The sequence below is a fragment of the Pseudonaja textilis genome, chromosome 1, assembly GCF_049901715.1.
Source record: "Pseudonaja textilis isolate UNSWEBS1 chromosome 1, rPseTex1.2, whole genome shotgun sequence".
NCBI classification, from domain to species: Eukaryota; Metazoa; Chordata; class Lepidosauria; order Squamata; family Elapidae; genus Pseudonaja; species Pseudonaja textilis.
This window is the reverse complement of record NC_141990.1, coordinates 137,391,978-137,412,933: the sequence shown is the minus strand read 5'-3', so window position 1 is coordinate 137,412,933 and position 20,956 is coordinate 137,391,978. Positions and strand designations below refer to the sequence as shown.

General features: G+C 37.9%; 1 protein-coding gene across 5 annotated transcripts in view; it reads left to right on the top strand.

Annotated features, from left to right (window-relative positions):
- Nucleotides 1-4,287: 4,287 nt before the first annotated feature.
- SMC6 (structural maintenance of chromosomes 6) overlaps nucleotides 4,288-20,956 on the top strand; it is a 41,317-nt gene continuing 24,648 nt past the window's right edge. For 2 of the 5 annotated variants that reach the window (XM_087917535.1, XM_026695318.2), the window contains exons 1-13: nucleotides 4,288-4,406; nucleotides 6,806-6,948; nucleotides 8,687-8,804; nucleotides 12,999-13,104; nucleotides 14,835-14,971; nucleotides 15,818-15,879; nucleotides 16,225-16,305; nucleotides 16,873-16,974; nucleotides 17,569-17,688; nucleotides 17,781-17,879; nucleotides 18,840-18,986; nucleotides 19,261-19,349; nucleotides 19,965-20,129. In XM_087917535.1, the coding sequence (XP_087773661.1) occupies nucleotides 6,808-6,948; nucleotides 8,687-8,804; nucleotides 12,999-13,104; nucleotides 14,835-14,971; nucleotides 15,818-15,879; nucleotides 16,225-16,305; nucleotides 16,873-16,974; nucleotides 17,569-17,688; nucleotides 17,781-17,879; nucleotides 18,840-18,986; nucleotides 19,261-19,349; nucleotides 19,965-20,129 (1,367 nt within the window). In that variant the 5' untranslated portion in view covers nucleotides 4,288-4,406; nucleotides 6,806-6,807. Of the gene's footprint in view, nucleotides 5,168-6,805; nucleotides 6,949-8,686; nucleotides 8,805-12,998; nucleotides 13,105-14,834; nucleotides 14,972-15,817; nucleotides 15,880-16,224; nucleotides 16,306-16,872; nucleotides 16,975-17,568; nucleotides 17,689-17,780; nucleotides 17,880-18,839; nucleotides 18,987-19,260; nucleotides 19,350-19,964; nucleotides 20,130-20,956 lie in introns of all 5 variants that reach the window. The other 3 variants (XM_087917521.1, XM_087917519.1, XM_026695316.2) reach the window with 2 other exon arrangements.

Here is a 20,956-nt window from a genome sequence, read left to right as displayed (position 1 = left end):
AAAATGGGAACAGTGCCATCTAATGGATACTTACATGCACAGCATTATACCTACAAGATGAGATATTTATTGTATAATTCTCAGCCAGTGGTTGGGCTACTGGAGTCATGGGATGTATAACCTAATATTTTTGAATGATATTAGGCTGCATTGTAGCAAAGAAATAGATTGACTATAATTCCAAAGAGTCTATTTAAAATCATCATCATCATCATCAACAACTAAACTACCTTCATCTACATAATTTCACACTAACTATTCAGGATTTTTCACTGTTAAGCCATACTAATTTTATTGATGTATTACTGTTGTCTTATAATTAACCACAATTGGCTTAATAATGTGGGTTCTTTTCAGAATTAACCAGAGTTCACTTGGTCCAGTAATGAGTAAAAACCACGTGCTCATTTTTTTTCTGAGTATTTCTAGCAATTCAACCCAATACATCCACTAGCGATATATGATGGGAGATGCAATTATATCATATTTGGAAGCCACCCTACTCATCCCTACTTTAATCAGTCAGAGATCCAACATTAGATTCGTATTCTATCCATTTTCCCCTTCTTTTGCACATAAAGAGAAAAATGTGCCTATTACTATGATTTAAATCTGTATACCCCCACAGTGTTAATCAACACAATGTCTCCAGAATGAATTGTGCGTAAGAGTTATCTCCAATTGCTTTCTGCAGGCTTAATAGAATAGCTCTTTAAGACATATTTTTGGATTGTCAGGAATTTGGCAGTGGCAAAATCCTGTAATTTTTAACAAAAGTGACTCCAAATGTGTGCAGTAATCTCTAATAAGTGACTTTATTCAGCAGTAATACCTACATCTGCTCAAAACTAAGTTCCAGGTTTGTAAGAATTGCAATCACCCAGAAGGAAGCTCTGTGTATAGGTTTGTACTCCTATGCATCCGTTTCTACTTTACCAGATTAAAATGGGACTTCAGTCTTACACTATTTTTTCAAGTCATTGCTAACATGCAACTGGCTGATAATGCCAGAAAAAAGTCAGATATTTAGAACATGGAATGAAACACCAGGACTGAGAGATAATGATTTAAATCCTCCAAAAAGTGGCTTTTATCCTATCACTCTTGAAGAACCTAACAAATTTCACAAGCTTCAGATAAAAAGAGGAGATGGAGAGATCTAAAGAATTAGAAATAGCCACAGGGGTTGGGAGGGCACTGAGAAACTTATTCTAATGACATATACCTGCTCTTCTTAGCAAAAATTTAATTTGCATTGGTAAATCAGCAATCACAACTTAAAAGAAATATGAAAGACTTCATGTAGGAGGCAATGCCAAAACCTCCTTTTTTCTCTTGTATTTTTTAAATCCAACTTTAATTATCAGAATGATTTCTTTGAAGGAACTATTCAACTCAGCTTTAGAGCCTTTTCTAAAACCAAGCACAAAAGTTAGGAATCTAATACTTTTAGCTAAGTGCAAAGTTTCTTTTATCTCAGGGGTTAACGGAACTATCGAAAATAGAATAACACTGAAGTCTTCTTCAAGTGACAAATTTCTCAACTTCAGAGTTTCTCTTCCTTGTGCTATTCACATCCTGATCTTGTTTATGTTGCAGATGGCATTGAAATCTATAAGCCTTCTCCGCTCAACTTTTTAGCTTTGCTTCTTCTGAAATAATTAATTTTTCTAGGTAGCCATAGTGATTTATTTTGTCTAAATTTCAAGAGACTATTACATAGTTGTGAAAATAATAGCACATCAGCATTTGAAACTTTCAGGCTTCAGCCTTGTGTATATTTTCCTTTGAACAAGACCTATAAACACAAGGAAGCTCATTTCTGAAAAAGATGTCTAGAGGTTAACAATCCCTAATACGTCTGTCATTTTTCTATGCTAAGATATATAATATCAAGAATCCCAATTGATTAGTCTGCATCTAAACAAGTATGTTTCCCAAAGTCACTATCTAAGATGAGCTGAGAAAGTCCAGAAATATTTCACTAGAAGAGTTCTCCACTCCTTTATTTGTTGCAGAATACCTTATGCCACCAGACTTGAAATTCTAGACCTAGGCAACCTAGAATTACGCCGCCTTTGGTCCAATCTAAGTATAGTATATAAAATCATACATTGCAATGTCCTACCTGTCAATGAATACTTCAGCTTCAACCATAACAATACAAGAGCACACAATAGATACAAACTCAAGGTAAACCACCCCAAACTTGATTGCAGGAAATACAACTTCAGCAACAGAGTGGTCAATGTCTGGAATACTCTACCTGACTCTGTGGTTTCTTCCCCAAACCCCCAAAACTTTAACTTTAGACTGTCTATTATTGACCTCACTCCTTTCCTAAGAGGTCTGTAGGGGGCATGCATAAGCGCACCAACGTGCCTACCGTCCCTGTCCTATTGTTTCTTATTTGCATCCATTTCATGTATTCATAACTATGTATATACCTATACCTATTATTTTGTAAGCAATTGACAAATCAAATCAATAAATCAAATAAATAAATAAATCAGGAGTGTCAAACTCGCGGTCTACAGCCAGATGCATCATGTGCTAGCCCCACCCCACCTGGTTTAGTGAAGGGGAAAAGTCCCGATACATCACGTGACACCACAAATTTGACACCCCTGATCTAGATGTTTCTAAAAAATTCACAAGCAGAATTACTTTATTTTCTCCCCCAAGCATCAGATAGTGGGAGATATCTCTCCCAAACATAATGGTTATTTCAACATCATGTGAATGCTAACTGATAAATTTGTCTTTCACTCTAAAGTTGTCACAACAGATTTTAACTATTTAAGATAAAATTCATACCCACACATGCAAAATAATCTGAAATGAGAAGATATGTTTGTGCATAGCCTGTTATTGCCCTGTCACTGAGGATCACTAGAACTTAGTTCTATGATTTTGAAAGGTGGGGAGGGGGGGAATCTTCACTCTCCCCAAAATACATAATCTACAGTAATCTGGTTTAATGGTAATTTCAATGGCTTTTTTTCTAAACCCAAAAAACTTTTGAACTTTTGAAAAAACTAGAGTTTTTTCTTCATAGGAAAGATCCTTTAATAAGCACGCATTCAGTGACCCAATTTGCATCTTTATAGTCATATGCTATTTTTGACATGGGACAAGTAGAAATGTCTGAGAATGGAGCATACACCTATATTTCTACAAAACTTACCTTCAGTAATTTTTATTTTGCCAGTAATTCTGCACTCTCCTTGTTTTTGATTTTATCCAGATCTATTTTAATGCCATTATTCTATTTTTAGTGTATCTTTTTATTCTGTGAGTAGCCAAATAACATGCCTGTGTGGGTTTGTGTAGCCAGGAGAGCACCTAAGTTTCTGTTGAATCAGAAGGCATGCACTAGGCTCTGCAACTGAATACCTTTAATCTAGAAACCAACGAGAGATATGTAATTAAATTCCTTAGAAGACACAACTCTTTCTCCTCTTATATACAGGGGTTTCTATTTTAGCTTTTTGTCTTTGTCTCCCAAGCAAAGGCAATTTTTATATTATGCTGCAGAGTAACGTTATTCAGTTTTTGCTCTCTCATCATCTACGTGCCTGGCAAGTTTTATATCAGATGCAACGGATTATATATCTCCCAAAGGATTTCCTATGATTTTTATATTTGCTTTTAGACATGCAGTCCTATGGACGATTACTCAAGTCTTCTGACATTTAACGTGACTCAACTCCGAACATAAGTATACAGAAACTGTTACCTAGCACCGAATCAGACAAATTTTTTAAAAAAGAAACTCTTGCGATGTCAACAGCAAGGAAAATCTTCCTCCCGGTACCTCTCAATACCATGACAGTCACCCGCGCGTTTGCGGACTTGTCTCCAAGTCCGTATGCAGCGACTTCGCCAAGAAACAGCGCCAAGATTCGTAATTCAATGGGGCCTATCTGCGCTTGCGCGGTATCATGACGTCCGGCAAGGGGGAGAGGCAGAACTTTTGATCGAAAAGGAAACTCGCTCCATGATATTATTACGTCACTTCTGGTGGCGTATGGGATACGAAGTAGAAATAGGTTTGAGAACCATAGAGTCGCGTCTTTCGGTCGGCTTCCTTCTTGAGAGCGTGGCACTTAATACCGAACGCGAGTCTTTGTCCAACAACCAATCAACCAGGCGTGGCACGCAATTCGATGCCCTACACGGCTACCTTGCCCGCCAATGGCGGCTTTCTAGGCATCTTCCGTTTATGCAAATGAGCCTAGAAAGCGAAACTGATGGAGCATTTGGGAACTGCGCATGCGTCCTGGCAGTCGCCCCAAGATTAAGGCGCGCTTCGGCTGCAGGACTTCGAGAGGAGCGGTGCCGGTTTTGGGAAGAAGAGGGGAACGGGGGGTAGAAGGGCCACACGCTTGGCGGTTTGCCCAACGGTAATTTCGATAGAATCTTTCCAAGTAAGGGCACAAGTGGGACGCGGAGACTCCCTCCGAAGACAACCCCAAATCCCCTCGCCGAAGGGGCTGGGGAACGAGTTTGGCCCGGGAGAAGGGGGCGGGGGGAAGGTGGGAGCAGCGGCTGGATCCAAAATAATCCGGGAATAAACCAAAGAGATGGGCTGTAATGGAGCTCCGTCCTTATTTCCAGTTGCATTTCTTGCTCCCACCCCCACCCCACCCCGGCAGGTGAAGGGCATTTTCTCTTTCTTGTGGGGCAAGGCAAGAGGTCATGCCTGGCGCTGATCTCCAGACGGAATCGCCCTGCCCATCATCCTTGCCCACCTAAGATGGGGGAGGAGTGGCGTTGCCTGCCAAGGGTCGCCTTTGCAAGAGCTTCAGGCGGAGCGGGGGAGAGAAGGGTCTGAGAAAAATGGGTTGGGAAAGCAGCCTTCCTCCCATCCCCGCACCCCCCCCCCCCCGAGATCTGTTCAGGTACGCGGCTCCCCAGCTCTGCTTCTGCCGCTTAGGCAGAGAGACGAGTTCCCTTGAAGTTTGCACCCAGAGATCTAACTTTGGGACAAAATAAACCAGACTTTGCTTCTGGTGTGTTTATTGGCCGTTCAGTTGCGCTTCCTGATTGCCCGCCTGGTAGGGCGGAAGCGGAAATGGTCTTTTTTTGTTTTTGTTTGAAAGAATGAAAACAAGCTTCCATCTTCCTTTTTCCTTACAAAGAAAATTTTCTCAGCAAGAGAAAGGTTCGATTTAAAGCAAGTAAACCATTTTTTAAAAAAAATTGGAAGGGGGGCAGATTTAAAAAGGATTATGGTTCTTTGGCCCCTCCTGGTAAAGCCTCTAATGCCTTTTTGAGACATTCTGAGGTGGGGAACTGCCTAAACTCCTAAAGGACCGAGAGTAACACGAAAAGCAGTATAATGTCAGATTTCCAGTACTTTCATTTATTGTAATGAGGGTGGTGTATTTAGACTGTATAATAATATAAAGCTTTATTTAATTCCATTTATATGACCCTTAGCTGATAGTCATGCCCAACTGAAAATATCAATGTTGGAAGTTAATCAGGGTTAGTTGATACTTGGGTGGGAGATTACTTAAGAGAACTAGTGCTATAAGACTAGACAGGAAAGTTGAGAAAATATGCAGTTTGTTTTTGATCGTTGTCCAGAAAACCATATAGACATGCTCGTGAAATCACAGGAGTTAAAATCAACTTGAAAAAAACCTTAATTTTTAATGAGTTTTTCTATCAATCTTTAGTTATTAGCAGTAATCCTCATTCTATGGTCCATGTTAAGGATGATGTTCAACAAAAGGATAAATCGGTATCTTTATAAATCAAACTAAAAGAAACTTACTAGAAAAATTAAAAAGGAAGCCAAAATTCTCTAAAAAAATTATCACATCCAAAAGACTGAGAAATAAAGCTGCTTTTAATTAAGAAAATTAAATAAATTGAGAATGGAATTATGATTGGTGTGAGACATTTTCATATTATAAACAAATACAGTTTTCAGATATTGAAAATAAATCAGACTATAGATTGCAGACAGTTCTGAGGGGCTGGGCACCAAACTTAGCTTTATGAAGGCCTGGAGGGCTACAGACTTCAACAGAAGTATGGGTGACATTTGTTGGCCGTTTTCAAAAAATTAACTATATTTTATTTTAGAGGATTTTAACAGGAATAGCAGTAAAAGACACATGGGAAGCAGAGTACTCCCATTTCCATTATTTTAATCAAAACAGTCAATCCCCCTTACTAAAATTGTTCTTGTGTATGTTTAAGTGCATTTTAAAGGTGAAAATCTGAGTGAGGTACTGGTGCTCCTACCTTCTCCAAAATCTAAAGAAAATTACTTGAAATTACACTGCTGAGATTGAATTTTTTACAGATTTCAGGAGCAATTCTCTTGGGGAATATGAGTTCACCACTTGGGGGATGCTACCACATCCTTCCAAGGTCGGTAAAATGACCCAGATTGTTGGGGGCAATATGCTGACGCTGTAAACAACTTAGAGGGGGCTGTAAAGCATTGTGAAGTGGTATATAAGTCTGTGCTATTATACTAATTCACAGTTCTTTGATCGTTTTAATGATTATTTTTTCTTTGAATTTATGACATTTGTTTAACAAAATGTAATTAAAGTGTATCTCTCTTAATTCTTTCGGAATAATTCCTGATCTTTCCCTCACTGGGAATTATACAGCCAGAATTCAATACTACAGGGAACCTTTAATTTTAATTCAACAGTTATATACCAGTTCTTAAACTTGTTGCAGTGAGATGAATGATATTATTTTTAGTTGTATTCTGATGGGACTTTTTACAGTTATACATGGAGTGAGATAACTTTTATTCAATTTTTGCTTTTAGTTATGGCAAAAAGAAAAGAACGCCGTTTTTCAACGCCAGTATCCCACAAAAGAGCTAGGCAAGAATTCTGGGATAGCTCTGATGGTGACCTTAGTGACGAATGCTCAAGGCTAATGAATGACTATAATTCTGATTCACAATTGGTAAGCTATAAATGCAACAATGTAATTTTGAAATTATCTTGAAAGGAAAAATGAAACAACAGTCTCAGACAAAGATAAAAAAACCTAATTGATGAAGTGACTAAGCATCCAATTAGTCATCCATTTCAATTTTTTATACATTTTGATTCAGCAGTGAGCAACTTGTGATCTTCCAGATACTGAACTAAAATCTTAAATATAACTCACTGTTAGCCATGCAATCATAGGCATTGGGGCAATGACAAAAATATGTATTATGATGATATCAAAGATATCTGTGACTTGGTGCTTGAATCCAGTGTTGGGTGTCTGTGTATATGTTTTAATTAGTTATAAGCTGAACTGGGAAAAATGACAGTCAATGGCATTAAATGCCAGGATTCATCTGCTGGTATTTAATGCCATTGTTTTTTGGCTTTGGTTTTAGCCTTGACTGTCTGCATCAAATTTTAACCAGAAACCTAGACTAAACTGAATTTTGGAAAGTATGTATTAATTGGTGTTGAATGCCGTGCTGGTAGTTGCACTCTGAACATGGAGGCAGCAGGGCAAAATAAAAACTACATTTTATTAAGGTAAGTTTCCTTGTGATTACTCTATGGATTTCATTTCCTTTTTCATATTAAAGCTTCATTAAAAACTTCATTTTTCTCTTCCTAGCATTTTGTCGCAACTGCAAGTTATTCTAATTCTCTAATGTTTGAGGGTTATATATAAAAGGTGCACTTTTGTAACCATATATACAGGTAGTCCTCGAGTTACGAATGAAATGGAGCCTGCCCATTCCATTCATAACTCAATTCATGGGATTAAATCTTGTACCTTGAACGTGATCATTCCTCCTTTCTCCCATGCGTTCACTAATCGAATGCGAGGCTCATTAAGTGCATATGAGGTATTTCAGGTTGAGGAAGGCCACGGGGTGGGGGAGTGATGAAAGAGGCCACATGCTTCAGACCACCCAAGGCCTCCCCTGACACACAGATACCTCATTCTCCCTTGGGGTCCCCACAATTGCTCCCCCCCATCCTGCTGCACCAGGTCACCTATGTGGTGAAGAGCTGTCTTCTCTCCAGACTGTTTCTTTGCCTGCTCCCTCCTTTTTCATCGCTAAAGCCTTCCTTAAGCAGTTTGGCATCAAGAAAGGAGGTGCGGGCTTCTGGGCTTCCTTTCTCACTACCAAATCGCTTGAGGACAGCTTCAGCGATGAAGGAGGCCCAGAGGGTGGCGTGCCATTCCAGGCCTCCTGTCTCACTGCCAAACTGCTTGATGACTGCTTTGGTGATGAAAAAGGAGTCCTGGAAGAGTACGCACAACCTTCTGGGCCTCCTTTCTTGTTGCCAAACTAGAGGAAGGCTTTGGTGATGAAAAAGGTATGAAGAGCCGCACAAACACCTCTGAGCCTCCTTTATTGCCACCAAAGCGCCTGAGGATTGCATCCCTTTAGGCTTTGGCAGCCCTTTCCAAAAAGCGTTTGCCAGTGGGAACAGAGCTTTGGAGGGAGGCATCCGGTTGTAAGTTGAGGACTATCTGTAATACCAAAGAAATCATTAGTTTTTTTAGAGGAGGTCACATACCTTCAGTTATTTTAGAAATCTTATTATGATAGAGTTTCAGAACCTCTCCAGCATTGTACTGTCAGCATTGTAAGGTCTGGGAGCTTACTCAGCTTGTATAGAAATTTGTGATCAGGATATATTTTTTTAGCAATTAAAATGTCTTTCTGATGTACTTGTAGGTCTCAGGGGATGTTGGAATAATAGAAAGTATCCAGCTGAAGAACTTTATGTGCCACTCTATGTTGGGGCCATTCAAGTTTGGATCCAATGTCAATTTTGTAGTTGGAAACAATGGAAGTAAGTTGTAATTCTTTAATCAAAAGTAATATCATGGGGTTAGCTTTTCATTTGTAGGTATGCAGAAAATTTGTAAACATTCTTTTTGCTTCAATTTGAATCTAATGCTGCATTTGAAAATTCAAAGTTGGCTGTACTTTAACAGAACACATCTTGAAACTTTGCTTTGCTCCATTGAACTAAAACTTACAGTATTTTGAATGTTTCATCCATAAGAAAAAACAGAAGTATAAAGCAAGTTTTTGATCCCTGATTATCTATCTAAAGCATGGGTGTCCAACTTTTTGCCTTGCCTGGACTACATTGAACAAAGAAGAATTGTACTAGGCTGCATATAAAATACAAAATACAGTTAGTGTGTATTTAACTATCTTTATTATGTGAGGTTACATTACTAGCTGTTCAGGGCCACCTGTAGTTGTTGGGCCACGGGTTGGACAAGCCTGATTTAAGGACCACAAGAATAGTTGAAATGACAATGTATATGACTGCTTTCAATCTGCCAACTATTGGAAAGATTGATGAAAGGGGGTACTTGAAATAATAAGGGAAATCCATATAGGGGGTGATTGAACCTGGCAGCTATAACTGACAGAAGAACAAATAACTGTCCGTTCTTACCATGAAGTGCTAGAGCCAGTGGATAAATAACTAAACTCTCATCAGCTTTCTTCAGTGAGTAGCTTGTTTCATGCAACATATAACAAAAGTTATATATTGAACTCCATTGCATGTGTTTCTTTAAAATTTTATATATACACATACACACTCTGTGGGGGGTGGGGGGTATTCAGCTTTGTTCGGGTATTTTCCCTCGTCATATTTGTGCTTTTAAAGTTGTAGCAATGTTTTGGCAGAATCTCATCTGAAAGCATGAATAGAAGAGATGACTCCACCAGACTGTCAATTATCTGGAAGCCTGCACTCTCAAACAAAAAAATCTCCACACCACAAGCCAGGCAAACACCTGGGCACAAACAGACTCCCCCTGATACTTCCAGCTCAAACACACCCCAACCAGGCATCCAGATGAAACCTAGCTTCCTAATAAATGATAGCCGTCCATTTACTCAGAGCCAAGCCGCACTAAAAGCCTCCAATACAGGAAACACAATGTTGCCAGCCAATCAAGACAAAAAAAAGTGACAAAACAGACAGAAGATATTAGAAACACCAATCAAGCAGAACACAGCAAACTCCAAGACCAATAAACACAGACCAAGACTCCCAACCAATCAGGATGAAGAAGAAAACATTCTGGCACAGAAGTAGGCTAGCCCCAAATTTAAAACTGAAACAGCTGGGGAAGTCTGACTCACAGACAACACTATACAGAAGCCTGATGATGGCAGATGAGATTCTGCCAAAACATTGCTACAACTTTAAATGCACAGCTATAATGATGTGGGAAAATACCCGAACAAAGCTGAATACCATATGTACGTATGTATGTGTGTGTGTGTGTGTGTGTGTGTGTGTGTGTGTGTGTATATATATATATATATATATATATATATATATATATATATATATATATATATATATATATATATATATATATACATACACATACATATATATATATATATACACACACACATATATATATATATATGTATGTATGCATATGTGTATACGTATACATATACATACATACATGCATTATATATATGTGTGTGTGTGTGTGTGTATATACACACACACACATATATATATATATACACACACACACACACATGCATACACATATACACTGCTCAAAAAATTAAAGGGAACACAAAAAGAAGACATCCTAGATCTGAATGAATGAAATATTCTTATTAAATACTTTGTTCATTACATAGTTGAATGTGCTGACAACAAAATCACACAAAAATTATCAATGGAAATCAAATTTAGCAACCCATGGAGGTCTGGATTTGGAGTTACACTCAAAATTAAAGTGAAAAAAAAACCACTACAGGCTGATCCAACTTTGACGTAATGTCCTTAAAACAAGTCAAAATGAGGCTCAGTAGTGTGTATGGCCTTCACGTGCCTGTATGACCTCCCTACAATGCCTGAGGTGGATGGTCTCCTGAGGGATCTCCTCGCCACACCTGGACTAAAGCATCCCCCAACTCCTGGACAGTCTGTGGTGCAATGTGGTGTTGGTGGGTGGAGCGAGACATGATGTCCCAGATGTGCTCAATTGGATTCAAGTCTGGGGAACAGGCGGGCCAGTCCATAGCATCAATGCCTTCGTCTTGCAGGAACTGCTGAAACACTCCAGCCACATGAGGTCTAGCATTGTCGTGCATTAGGAGGAACCCAGGGCCAACCGCACCAGCATATAGTCTCACAAGGGGTCTGAGGATCTCATCTTGGTACCTAATGGCAGTCAGGCTATCTCTGGTGAGCACATGGAGAGCTGTGTGGCTCCCTAAAGAAATGCCACCCCACACCATTACTGACCCACTGCCAAACCAGTCATGCTGGAGGATGTTGCAGGCAGCAGAATGTTCTCCACGACATCTCCAGACCCTGTCACGTCTGTTTCATGTGCTCAGTGTGAACCTCCTTTCATCTGTGAAGAGCACAGGGCACCAGTGGTGAATTTACCAATCTTGGTGTTCTCTGGCAAATGCCAAACGTCCTACACGGTGTTGGGCTGTAAGCACAACCCCCACCTGTGGACGTCGGGCCCTCATACCACCCTCATGGAGTCTGTTTCTGACCGTTTGAGCAGCCACATGCACATTTGTGGCCCATTGGAGGTCATTTTGCATGGCTCTGGCAGTGCTCCTCCTGTCCCTCCTTGCACAAAGGCAGAGGTAGCGGTCCTGATGCTGGATTGTTGCCCTCCTATGGCCTCCTCCACGTCTCCTGATGTACTGGCCTGTCTCCTGGTAGCGCCTCCATGCTCTGGACACTACGCTGACAGACACCGCAAACCTTCTTGCCACAGCTCGCATTGATGTGCCATCCTGGATGAGCTGCACTACCTGAGCCACTTGTGTGGGTTGTAGACTCCGTCTCATGCTACCACTAGAGTGAAAGTACCACCAGCATTCAAAAGTGACCAAACCGTTAGCCAGAGAGCATAGGAACTGAGAAGTGGTCTATGGTCACCACCTGCAGAACCACTCCTTTATTGGGGATGTCTTGCTACTTGCCTATGCTTTCCACCTCTTGTCTATTCCATTTGCACAACAGCATGTGAAATTGATTGTCAATCAGTGTTGCTACCTAAGCAGTTTGATTTCACAGAAGTGTGATTGACTTGGAGTTACATTGTGTTGTTTAAATGTTCCCTTTATTTTTTTGAGCAGCGTATATATATATATATGATGTATGTATGTAAGATTATATTTTACATATATATACCGAGAGGGAGAGAGAGATCTGTATCAACACGTCATAAGCAAGTCATAAGAGCATGCATAGACTGGAAAACTTAGCAAAGACCCTTCACTGCATTTTCAAACAAATTGAAAACTCTGTAGCAACAAGAAGAACCAGAGCTCAACCAAGTCATCTTAAATATATATTTTGTAGGGATATTTTAGCCTATATGTTGGTATTCTGTCATCCTTTTGTATCTTACTGATGTGAAGTTTATAAAATATAACTGGAAATAAAAAATGTCTTCAGTTTCATTGTGAAGTTCCAATCATCTTAACACAAAAGCATGGAAAGAGTGCATTCATAGTTGGACAATCCAACTTTGTACTACCACTCTGATATTTGAATGATGCCACTAACTTATTTATTTCTGAGCCTGAAAGATACTTAATTTTCCTTGCTAGCACTCTCACCCCTGTGCTTGGCTTCAGGGGTTGTCCTGAGTTACTAAGAAAGTGGAACCATGAATAATGCCCACGATTATTTTAGATTGTGCCGGAAGAAGAGTCTTTATCATAGCACTGAGTTTTCAGCCTTAGTTGTTTCGTTACTAAGTCAAGTATTTTAGCAGTAGTCATTCTCTCCCTTTACAAGCTACATTGTTTTCTAACTTCTCCTCTCCTCCTCCTGTTTTTCTCAATAGCTTTTTTGAGAAGTGTTTTTTTTTAATAATGGGGATGGGCTGAATGAAAGTTTGAGGGTGTGGGCTAAACACAAGTTTCTGTTTAAAAAAAAACCATCTGGAGTACAGTAAACAACATAGCAGTTGTATCACTGTTGGTTCTATTTATATTTATTGGTTTTTTTCAGGTGGAAAAAGTGCTGTACTAACTGCCCTGATTGTAGGCCTTGGAGGAAAAGCCACAGTGACAAACCGAGGATCGTCCTTGAAAGTATTTGTGAAAGATGGACAGAGGTTAGTGAATTTCTGCAAGAGCAGTACTAAGTGTGGGGAAGGATCTCTGGTCTTGTAGCTAAAAATGGTCATTTCTTAAGGCTGATTGGCAATGCCAGATAAAGGGAAGGAACATTTAGAGTCTTTTAGGTGAGCTGCACCGTATGTGTGTGTGTGTGTGTGTGATCATCACATAAATAAATTTTAATTATAAACTCTTAATTTACTTTGAGGCCACTTTGCTGCATAGAAAGATTTTGGCAAAGGAAAAATCATACTGTCTCAGCTATAGTGAGCACTAGCCAACTGAGGGTATGAGAAACTTAAGTTTCAGGCTTGGAAAATTTGGAGATAACCAGTATAACTTTTGAAATAGATAATACTACCGTTGGATGGAGGACTTTCCTCCTGATTAATTTTTGCTTGATTCTCTGTCTCATTAGAAGACTATATTCTATTCAGGACATAGAATAAGTTTGAAACAGGAATGAAAATTCCTATTTAATTTTAGCAAAGATGCCTTAAATGAGACCGGTTGGAAAGTGGAACCAGTTACCCAGGATGATAGTGGGTTCCTCTTTGCTGAATGTTTTCAACCAAAGACTGGATAGCCACTTGCTGGGAATGATTTAATTTGAATTTAGCAGCTGTTTGCTCTAGATCAGGGGTGTCAAACTGGTGGCCCACGGCCTGGATGCATCATGTGCAAGCCACGCCCAACCCAGTTCCATGAAGGGGGAAACCTTGCGAAATGTCATGTGCAACATGACAGGGCAGGTTTGACACCCATGCTCTAATTGGTATTGTGTGATACTGTAGTCTTTAATTCCTTAAAAACTAAAATATTATTTTGGAATTAATAATTAGTGGCTATAACCCTGTTCTTAATTTTGGGATCCTAAATTCCCTGGGACAAAATTAATCTCCCCTTCAGGCAGTTAGATTCTCTATGAGGAGAAATGCACGACAGGAGGAAGCATTTGCACACTTCTCCTTGCTTCTTCAGTTTGTTTTTAGATTCTGCAAACATTTCAGCTATCTGAAGAAAAGTTTAGATTGCTTCCTTCAATTCAGGATTCAATGATATGAGAGAATGGATGGGGAAGCTATTCTTCACAACTTTTTTCCAGTTAATCTACTCTGGCTTCTGTTACTAGCTGGCAAAATTTTCAGCTGAGATATGCTCTGGATTCAGTCCACCAGAACTATTATAGCATTGGCTGTGTTCTTTAGGGAATTGCAATGTGGATATCTGCTATGCTGCTATAAATATTCAGTCTTTCATATTTCATATGCCAACATTGTCTTTTGAAATTGCCATGCTCAGCTCTTTTGATATTTAACACCTGGTTCTACAGATAAGTAAACTGGCCACCTTATTCATATGTAGATACAAACTGTTAAGAAAAGCATCTTGTTTTACTTTTAACCAGTACTTTGAGTGGTCAGTTTGACAGTCATATGAGCCATCCTCCACCTGCCTTGCAGTTTCCTTTGTACTTCTTACTCTATTTTGCTTTCATTTATATGACTGATATTCAGTTGGTTGCTTGAGCTGAGTTAAAAGATGGGAACCAGGCTCAAACATGCAGTTGACAAGTAAGAGATCTGTTGGTTGCCTTTTAAAGCTTTAGCTATGTAAGCTTTCTAAACTAAGATTAGTGCAGTTGTTGAAAACGATGTTGTGACCACTTAAAGTACTATGATTATAAATAAGAAGCCCCTCAGTGGCAAATCATGTTGTGCTTTAGTTCTGCAGATGTTTCAATCACTCTGCGAAATCGAGGTGAAGATGCATTTAAACCAGAGCAATATGGTGACTGTATTACTATAAATCAGCACATAACCTCAGAAGGACATCGTAGTTACAAGCTGAAAAGCAATACAGGTGTGTTTATATTTCACTTTTAATTTTGAAAATGTATGTACCTTTAGAAAAAAAGTTGTTGTACAGATAGATGTTAGTTAAAGATCATTTGTTCAGCGACCCTGGCCATCGCACCATTCTCTCGGTCCGTGATCTTAATCCAGGCACTGGGCAACTGGCTCGCTTTACTGATACAACATCCCATAGCCATGTGATAGCCATTTTCAACTTTCTGCCAGTTTCCCACAAGTGAAGTCAATGGAGAAGCCAGCAGGGAAGGTTGCACGTCGCTCCCACTTTTTTTTCTCCCTAAGAGCCCTATTATAGAGCATGAGATAATACCATAGCACCCATCCCCAGCCCGCATGCACTCATGCGGTGCTCCTGTCCCGAGTGTTCACCTTCTCTCTGGCTGCTTGTGAACTGCCTTGGATTTGCAACTTCTAGCCAGCTTCACCCTTGACTTTGCTTGTTGGAAGCTGGCATGGAATTGCCATCACATGAGGTCCTTGCTTAATTACCCACGGTTTTCACTTAATAACAGCAGTGAGGATCCCTGGGATTACTGTTGCTAAGTGATGGGGTCATGTGAGGTCAAGCGTTACAATCTCTTCGTAATGGAAATTTCTGTCCCGTTTACTGTCAGTCAGTGAGAACAGTCTGTACTGAGCTTTAAAAGCTGAGCTTGCATGTTGTTCTTTACCCTTTTCCAGTAATATTATTACTATTTGTCTTTTGTTTAAATTACATAGTAAAGTTCAGACAATTTTTTTCTTAAATGGGTACATTCTTAGAAAGTCTGTTCTATTAAAAGGCTCTACAGTAATATTTATAATGATACTTACAGTTATTCTTTCTTATATTTAGGAATCTTAATTTCTTCCAAGAAAGAAGAACTCACTGCAATCCTGGATCACTTTAATATCCAGGTAACTGCAATTCCATTCTGTACTGAGCAGTGCTGTATATACATTTTTACCATTCCATTGATAATCGGAATTATGGGGTCATACAGTATGTGGAATTTCTAATTGAATTAAACAAACAAAAATCCCCTGAGTTATCAGTTCATAAAACTTAAAAAAAACCCTTAAATAGTTAATATAAACAAAGTGATTTACAGTTATATGTGTTCATTAGAAGTTTAAAAACAAGCTGGAACTTTGTAATCATTACAGTGTAGTGTGGGAATGGATATGGAGGAGAATAGTTGGATGTCAGGTAGCTGACTTTATATTTTTTTTACAAAATAAAATACTTTTATTTTGTTGCAGGTAGATAATCCCGTCTCTGTACTCACCCAGGAAATGAGCAAACAGTTTTTACAGTCTAAAAATGAAGGTGACAAATACAAGGTAATAAAACCATTACGTGACCTGCTTTATGACGTATAACAGGGTGAATCAGGTTTGTACAGAAAAAAAATATGAATGTTTGAAAAATGGAAACCAGTGCCTGCCATCCATTCTTAATTTTAAATAACTTGAAGAGAATGGAGAGCAGGAGTGTCAAACTTGATTTCATTGAGAGCCGCATCAGGGTTGTGTTTCACCTGAGCAGGTCAGGGGCGCATGGCCAGCTTGACATCACTTGTGTTGGGCACCTATGGTGGCCCGAGTATTCTGCCAATGAAAATGGGCTCCTGAGCTCCATTTTTGATCGCAACGGCCTCCTGCAACCCTCTTGCAGCTCAGTTTTTGCTGACAGAGGCACTGTGGGCCAGTCCTTCACTGTTTCCACGGTGGCCCTCTGGGCCAGATCTAAGCACCCCATGGGCTGGCTTATTAATATTTTTGTGTTGCATGTGTTGAACTGGAGAGTGGGAAAGTCAGCTTTGTTGAACTGTATGAAAAAAATGCAGTCATAATTCTTGCTTTATTAAAAAGACAGTTTTTAAAACATGATTTTTAATGTTTCTTGAGTTTTTTATGAAAGCAACTCAACTGGAGCAGATGAAAGACGATTATTCATACATCATGGAAACTAAACAAAGAACATCTGATCAAGTTGAACAAGGAGGAGAGGTATCAGAAAACTGTTTTTTATATTATAGCTTATAATGACAATATACTAATAAAGGTTAAATAAATTTATATAAAATAAATAAATGCATTTTTTATTTTTTTAAATGTTAGTAAAAATCAACGACAGTGGTTAGCAAGGTACCCTTTAATTAATTGACTTACAATAGTCTAAGATAATTCAATTATCTGTTGGACTGGCTTCTGTGTGGTCTCCCTTTTCTTTCACTTTTACTTTTTGACAATTTGTTTTCTGGTTAGTTAAGTTCCTGTTTCTCATTATGTTAATATAGATTTTTAAAGGGATTTTTTTTTAGAAACCATGAGTATAACCAAACTATTAGAGGACTGTAGACACCTGGAGGAGGAAGTCCAGAGTGCATACCTTGATAATCAGTCTCACATTATACAGTATAATCAATAAGAAAGGATCCTTAAAAGTCTTAATTGGGCACATTGTTACTTTGTGAATTTTTAATTTCTTGGAAAAGCTTATAATGGTTGTATTTTAGCTTAAGTCTATTGAACTTTTCAATCAGTGGTACACATTCAGAAATCACTGTATTTCCCCTACAATCTTTTTATATTTTCTTGTAGTTTCTTGAAGAACTTAGAAAGCAATATTTGGAGAAAGAGGAACGTTACAGAAGTATTGCAGCTTTGAGTGAAATGCAGAATGAGCTACAGGAATTGCAACGTCAAATAGCTTGGGCGATGGTAATTTGCTTATCATCTGCAATGTGATATTAATGAGTTTAATTTGATTGTAATATTTCATAAATGATTTTAATTTTGAGTTTATATTTTAGGTACGAGACACTGAAAAAGAAATAAAAGCAATCAGAGTTGAGGTTACTACCCAAGAAGCAAAAACTGATAAATTCATTGAGCGAGTGAAAGAATGGCAGGTATGTTGCAAAACTTGCCATGAAATGGTTGGTTCAGTTGAAATATTAAAATTAAATTGCCAAAAATTGCCTCTATATTGTCACTAATTGGCCACCGCAAAAAAACTGAAGTTTTCAGGTTATGATCTAGAAGACTACAGAAAATTAAGAACTGACCTGTTATACATAGAAATACTGTTCCTATTGATTTATTTTGAAAACTAAATAAAAGCTAATTTTGGAATAATACTTTGATAAATAAAATGAATTTTTTGCACATAGAATATTGAAGAAGTGAATAGCTAGATCTTTCCTTAATTTCTTTTATATAGAACCCGTAAAAAGATTCTCTCTTGTTAAGTGAATAATAAAAGTTATAGGAAACAGGTTTCAGAGCTTGTGCATTGTAGCATTTAAACATCTAATCACTTGGCTTATGTGTAATATTAACAAAACCAGATTGAGACGAACTAAATAAATGTGAAAGCTTCTTCCTTCTGGAAGCAGAGCTATGTTTAAACCCTGTGTAGGATACTTTTGATGTAAGTACCTGGGCACAATAGGCAGAAAACACTGTTTAACTGATCAGATTAAATATAGGTGCATGGTATATTTCATCAAATTTATAAATTATATAAATTTATACATTTCAAATTGATTGATTGCCAGAGGATCAGTGACAGGCTAATACTTTTTCTGTGAAATGAGGGCTCAAAGAGGAAAATATATTAAGATAACTGCTGTTTATACCTGGTTCATTTATAACGTTCATACTCCAGTATTCATGGGAGATGAATGAAGTCTAAAATATATTGGAAAGCAAGATACAATTGAAATTATATATTTCAAAATATTGTCATCTTACAGTATTCCAAAAAACGTAACCATGTTAACTTATCTCATTACTTTCCGGTGGATTTGAATATCAATAACTTTTGGGGGGTCATTATTCTCAGCACTTCTGTAACATTTATTTTTTAGAATAAAGTTGATACAGCAGAAGTTAAACATAGAACTATGCAAGACGAGCTAGAGAAAATAACCGAAGAAGCTCAAACTCTAGAACCATTATGCATTGTTTTGAAAACAGAAGTGCACGCAAAAAGAAAAGGACACAATGATGCAGAGGTTTGGATTCTCTATCCATTGTCTTAAATTGCTGAATGCTGTCTTATAGTAATGTAATTTTAGTTGCTTATGTTTTGTGAAATCGTATGTGTGGATTTTGTTACTGTTGGTGTGGAAGCAAAAATGGATTAGGAAAACTGAAAGATATACGATCCAGAAGAATATAATTTCAAGAAGGGATTTGTAGGACATTTCCTGTATCTGAATTATGGGTCAGTATGTACTATAATTGTGTTCAAGCTACTTTTAATACAGACCTCTTTTTCTTGTCTAGGTAGCACATAATAGGTCTCAAGCTGAACTGAAGCGTTTGTTAAAAGATCATGAACAACTGTACAAAAAAGTTGAAGAACTAAAAAATAGGTGATAATTCTTTGTTCTTTTTAATTATGTTCTATGTTAGAAAAAGAATGGGTTCTTTAAAAGTGGTGATGGTTTACTATTAAAATGTGCAATATAGAGAAAAAGAATCAGATATTTAATGAATATTCTGCTACTAGTAGAATTGCATCTATCCTCCATTTTTCATTTTCCCTCCCAAATCTGCACTATTCAAAAACAAATTTGAGGATGGGGGAAACACAGAGAAGTGATTCAGCATCTACATTTATTATCCCTCTTCCAAGAACATCTATCTGTAAAATTCCATGCATTTAAAGAAATGAATTGTGCCCTTGAAACATATGCAACAAAACAAATCATAAGAACCATTTTATTCATTGGTTGTGTCATGCTGTATAAGCATTAAATCTGTAGTTTTGTTAAATTACTCTGTTTTAAAATAGAAGTGTTGGACACGGTGCTATTAATGTTGATTTTATCACTCAAGTTAGGCCAAATAAAAATAGCCTATAATTACATAACTTGAAATGTAGATAAAAAACATCAGTATTTGTTACTATTTTTTTTTCGTAATGCAAAGTATTTTATCAAATTAGTGCTTGGAGAAAATAATCTGTAAATTTTACAACATTGCAGTGCTGAACAGATTTCAGAACCTGATAAAGTGGAAAAACAAAAAACAATAGACCATTTGAAAGAAAAGCTAAAGACATTACAGGATCAAGATGAATCCATTGATCAGCAGATAACACAGTTTCAACAGGCTGTACGTTCATATGATGAAAATTTTACTCGACTTAGGTAAGCTTCTTAGGTGGAACTGTGGCTTGATTGCTTATTAGATTTGGTGGTTAAAATATTGGATCAGAAAGTGGGAGACCCATATTCTAGCCTGCTTTTAGCCGTGATCAGGAGCCATGGTGGAGCGGTGATTAGTACACAATATTGCAGGCTGACTCTTCCCACTGTTCAGAGTTCAACCCTGACCAGTTCAAGGTTGACTCAGCCTTCCATCCTTCCCAGCTTGGTAAAATGAGGACCCAGATTGTTGAAGGCAATATGCTGAATACCATAAACTGCTCAGAGAGTGCTGCATAAAAAGAATGATGGAGTGGTATATAAATCGTAAGTACAAATTAATCACTATGACTTGTTTGATTTCTTCATTTGCCTGAATGCTTCTATGGGTATAAAGGACCTGCAAGAAGTAGTCAATGTTGGCATGAGAGGAAATACGCATATACATTTGGTTTAGGTTAGTTCTGGGAAGTGGCATAAATCATTTTGATTCTGTACTGTTTTTCTATAAGAAGAAAAGACAGCCACCGTTTGAAGGAGAAGTAAGTTGCGTGTTTTATAAAGTCAAAAACACTTCTCCTTTTGTAGATATGAAAGTAGAGCAGATGCATTTGTAAAACTTTGAATATTTTTTGGAGACAGTGAATGCTTCTAACTTCCATCTGCAGATCACTACTAAATGATTTAGTTGCTTGTTTGTATCCCACCTTATTTTTATAATATTTGAATAGAAAATGAGAGTATGTTTGTGGCTAAAAGAATAAACTTCATTCTACTTCTAAAAATAAATTATTAAGCTGAGTATATATGTCCGTAAGTACCCAGTTTTA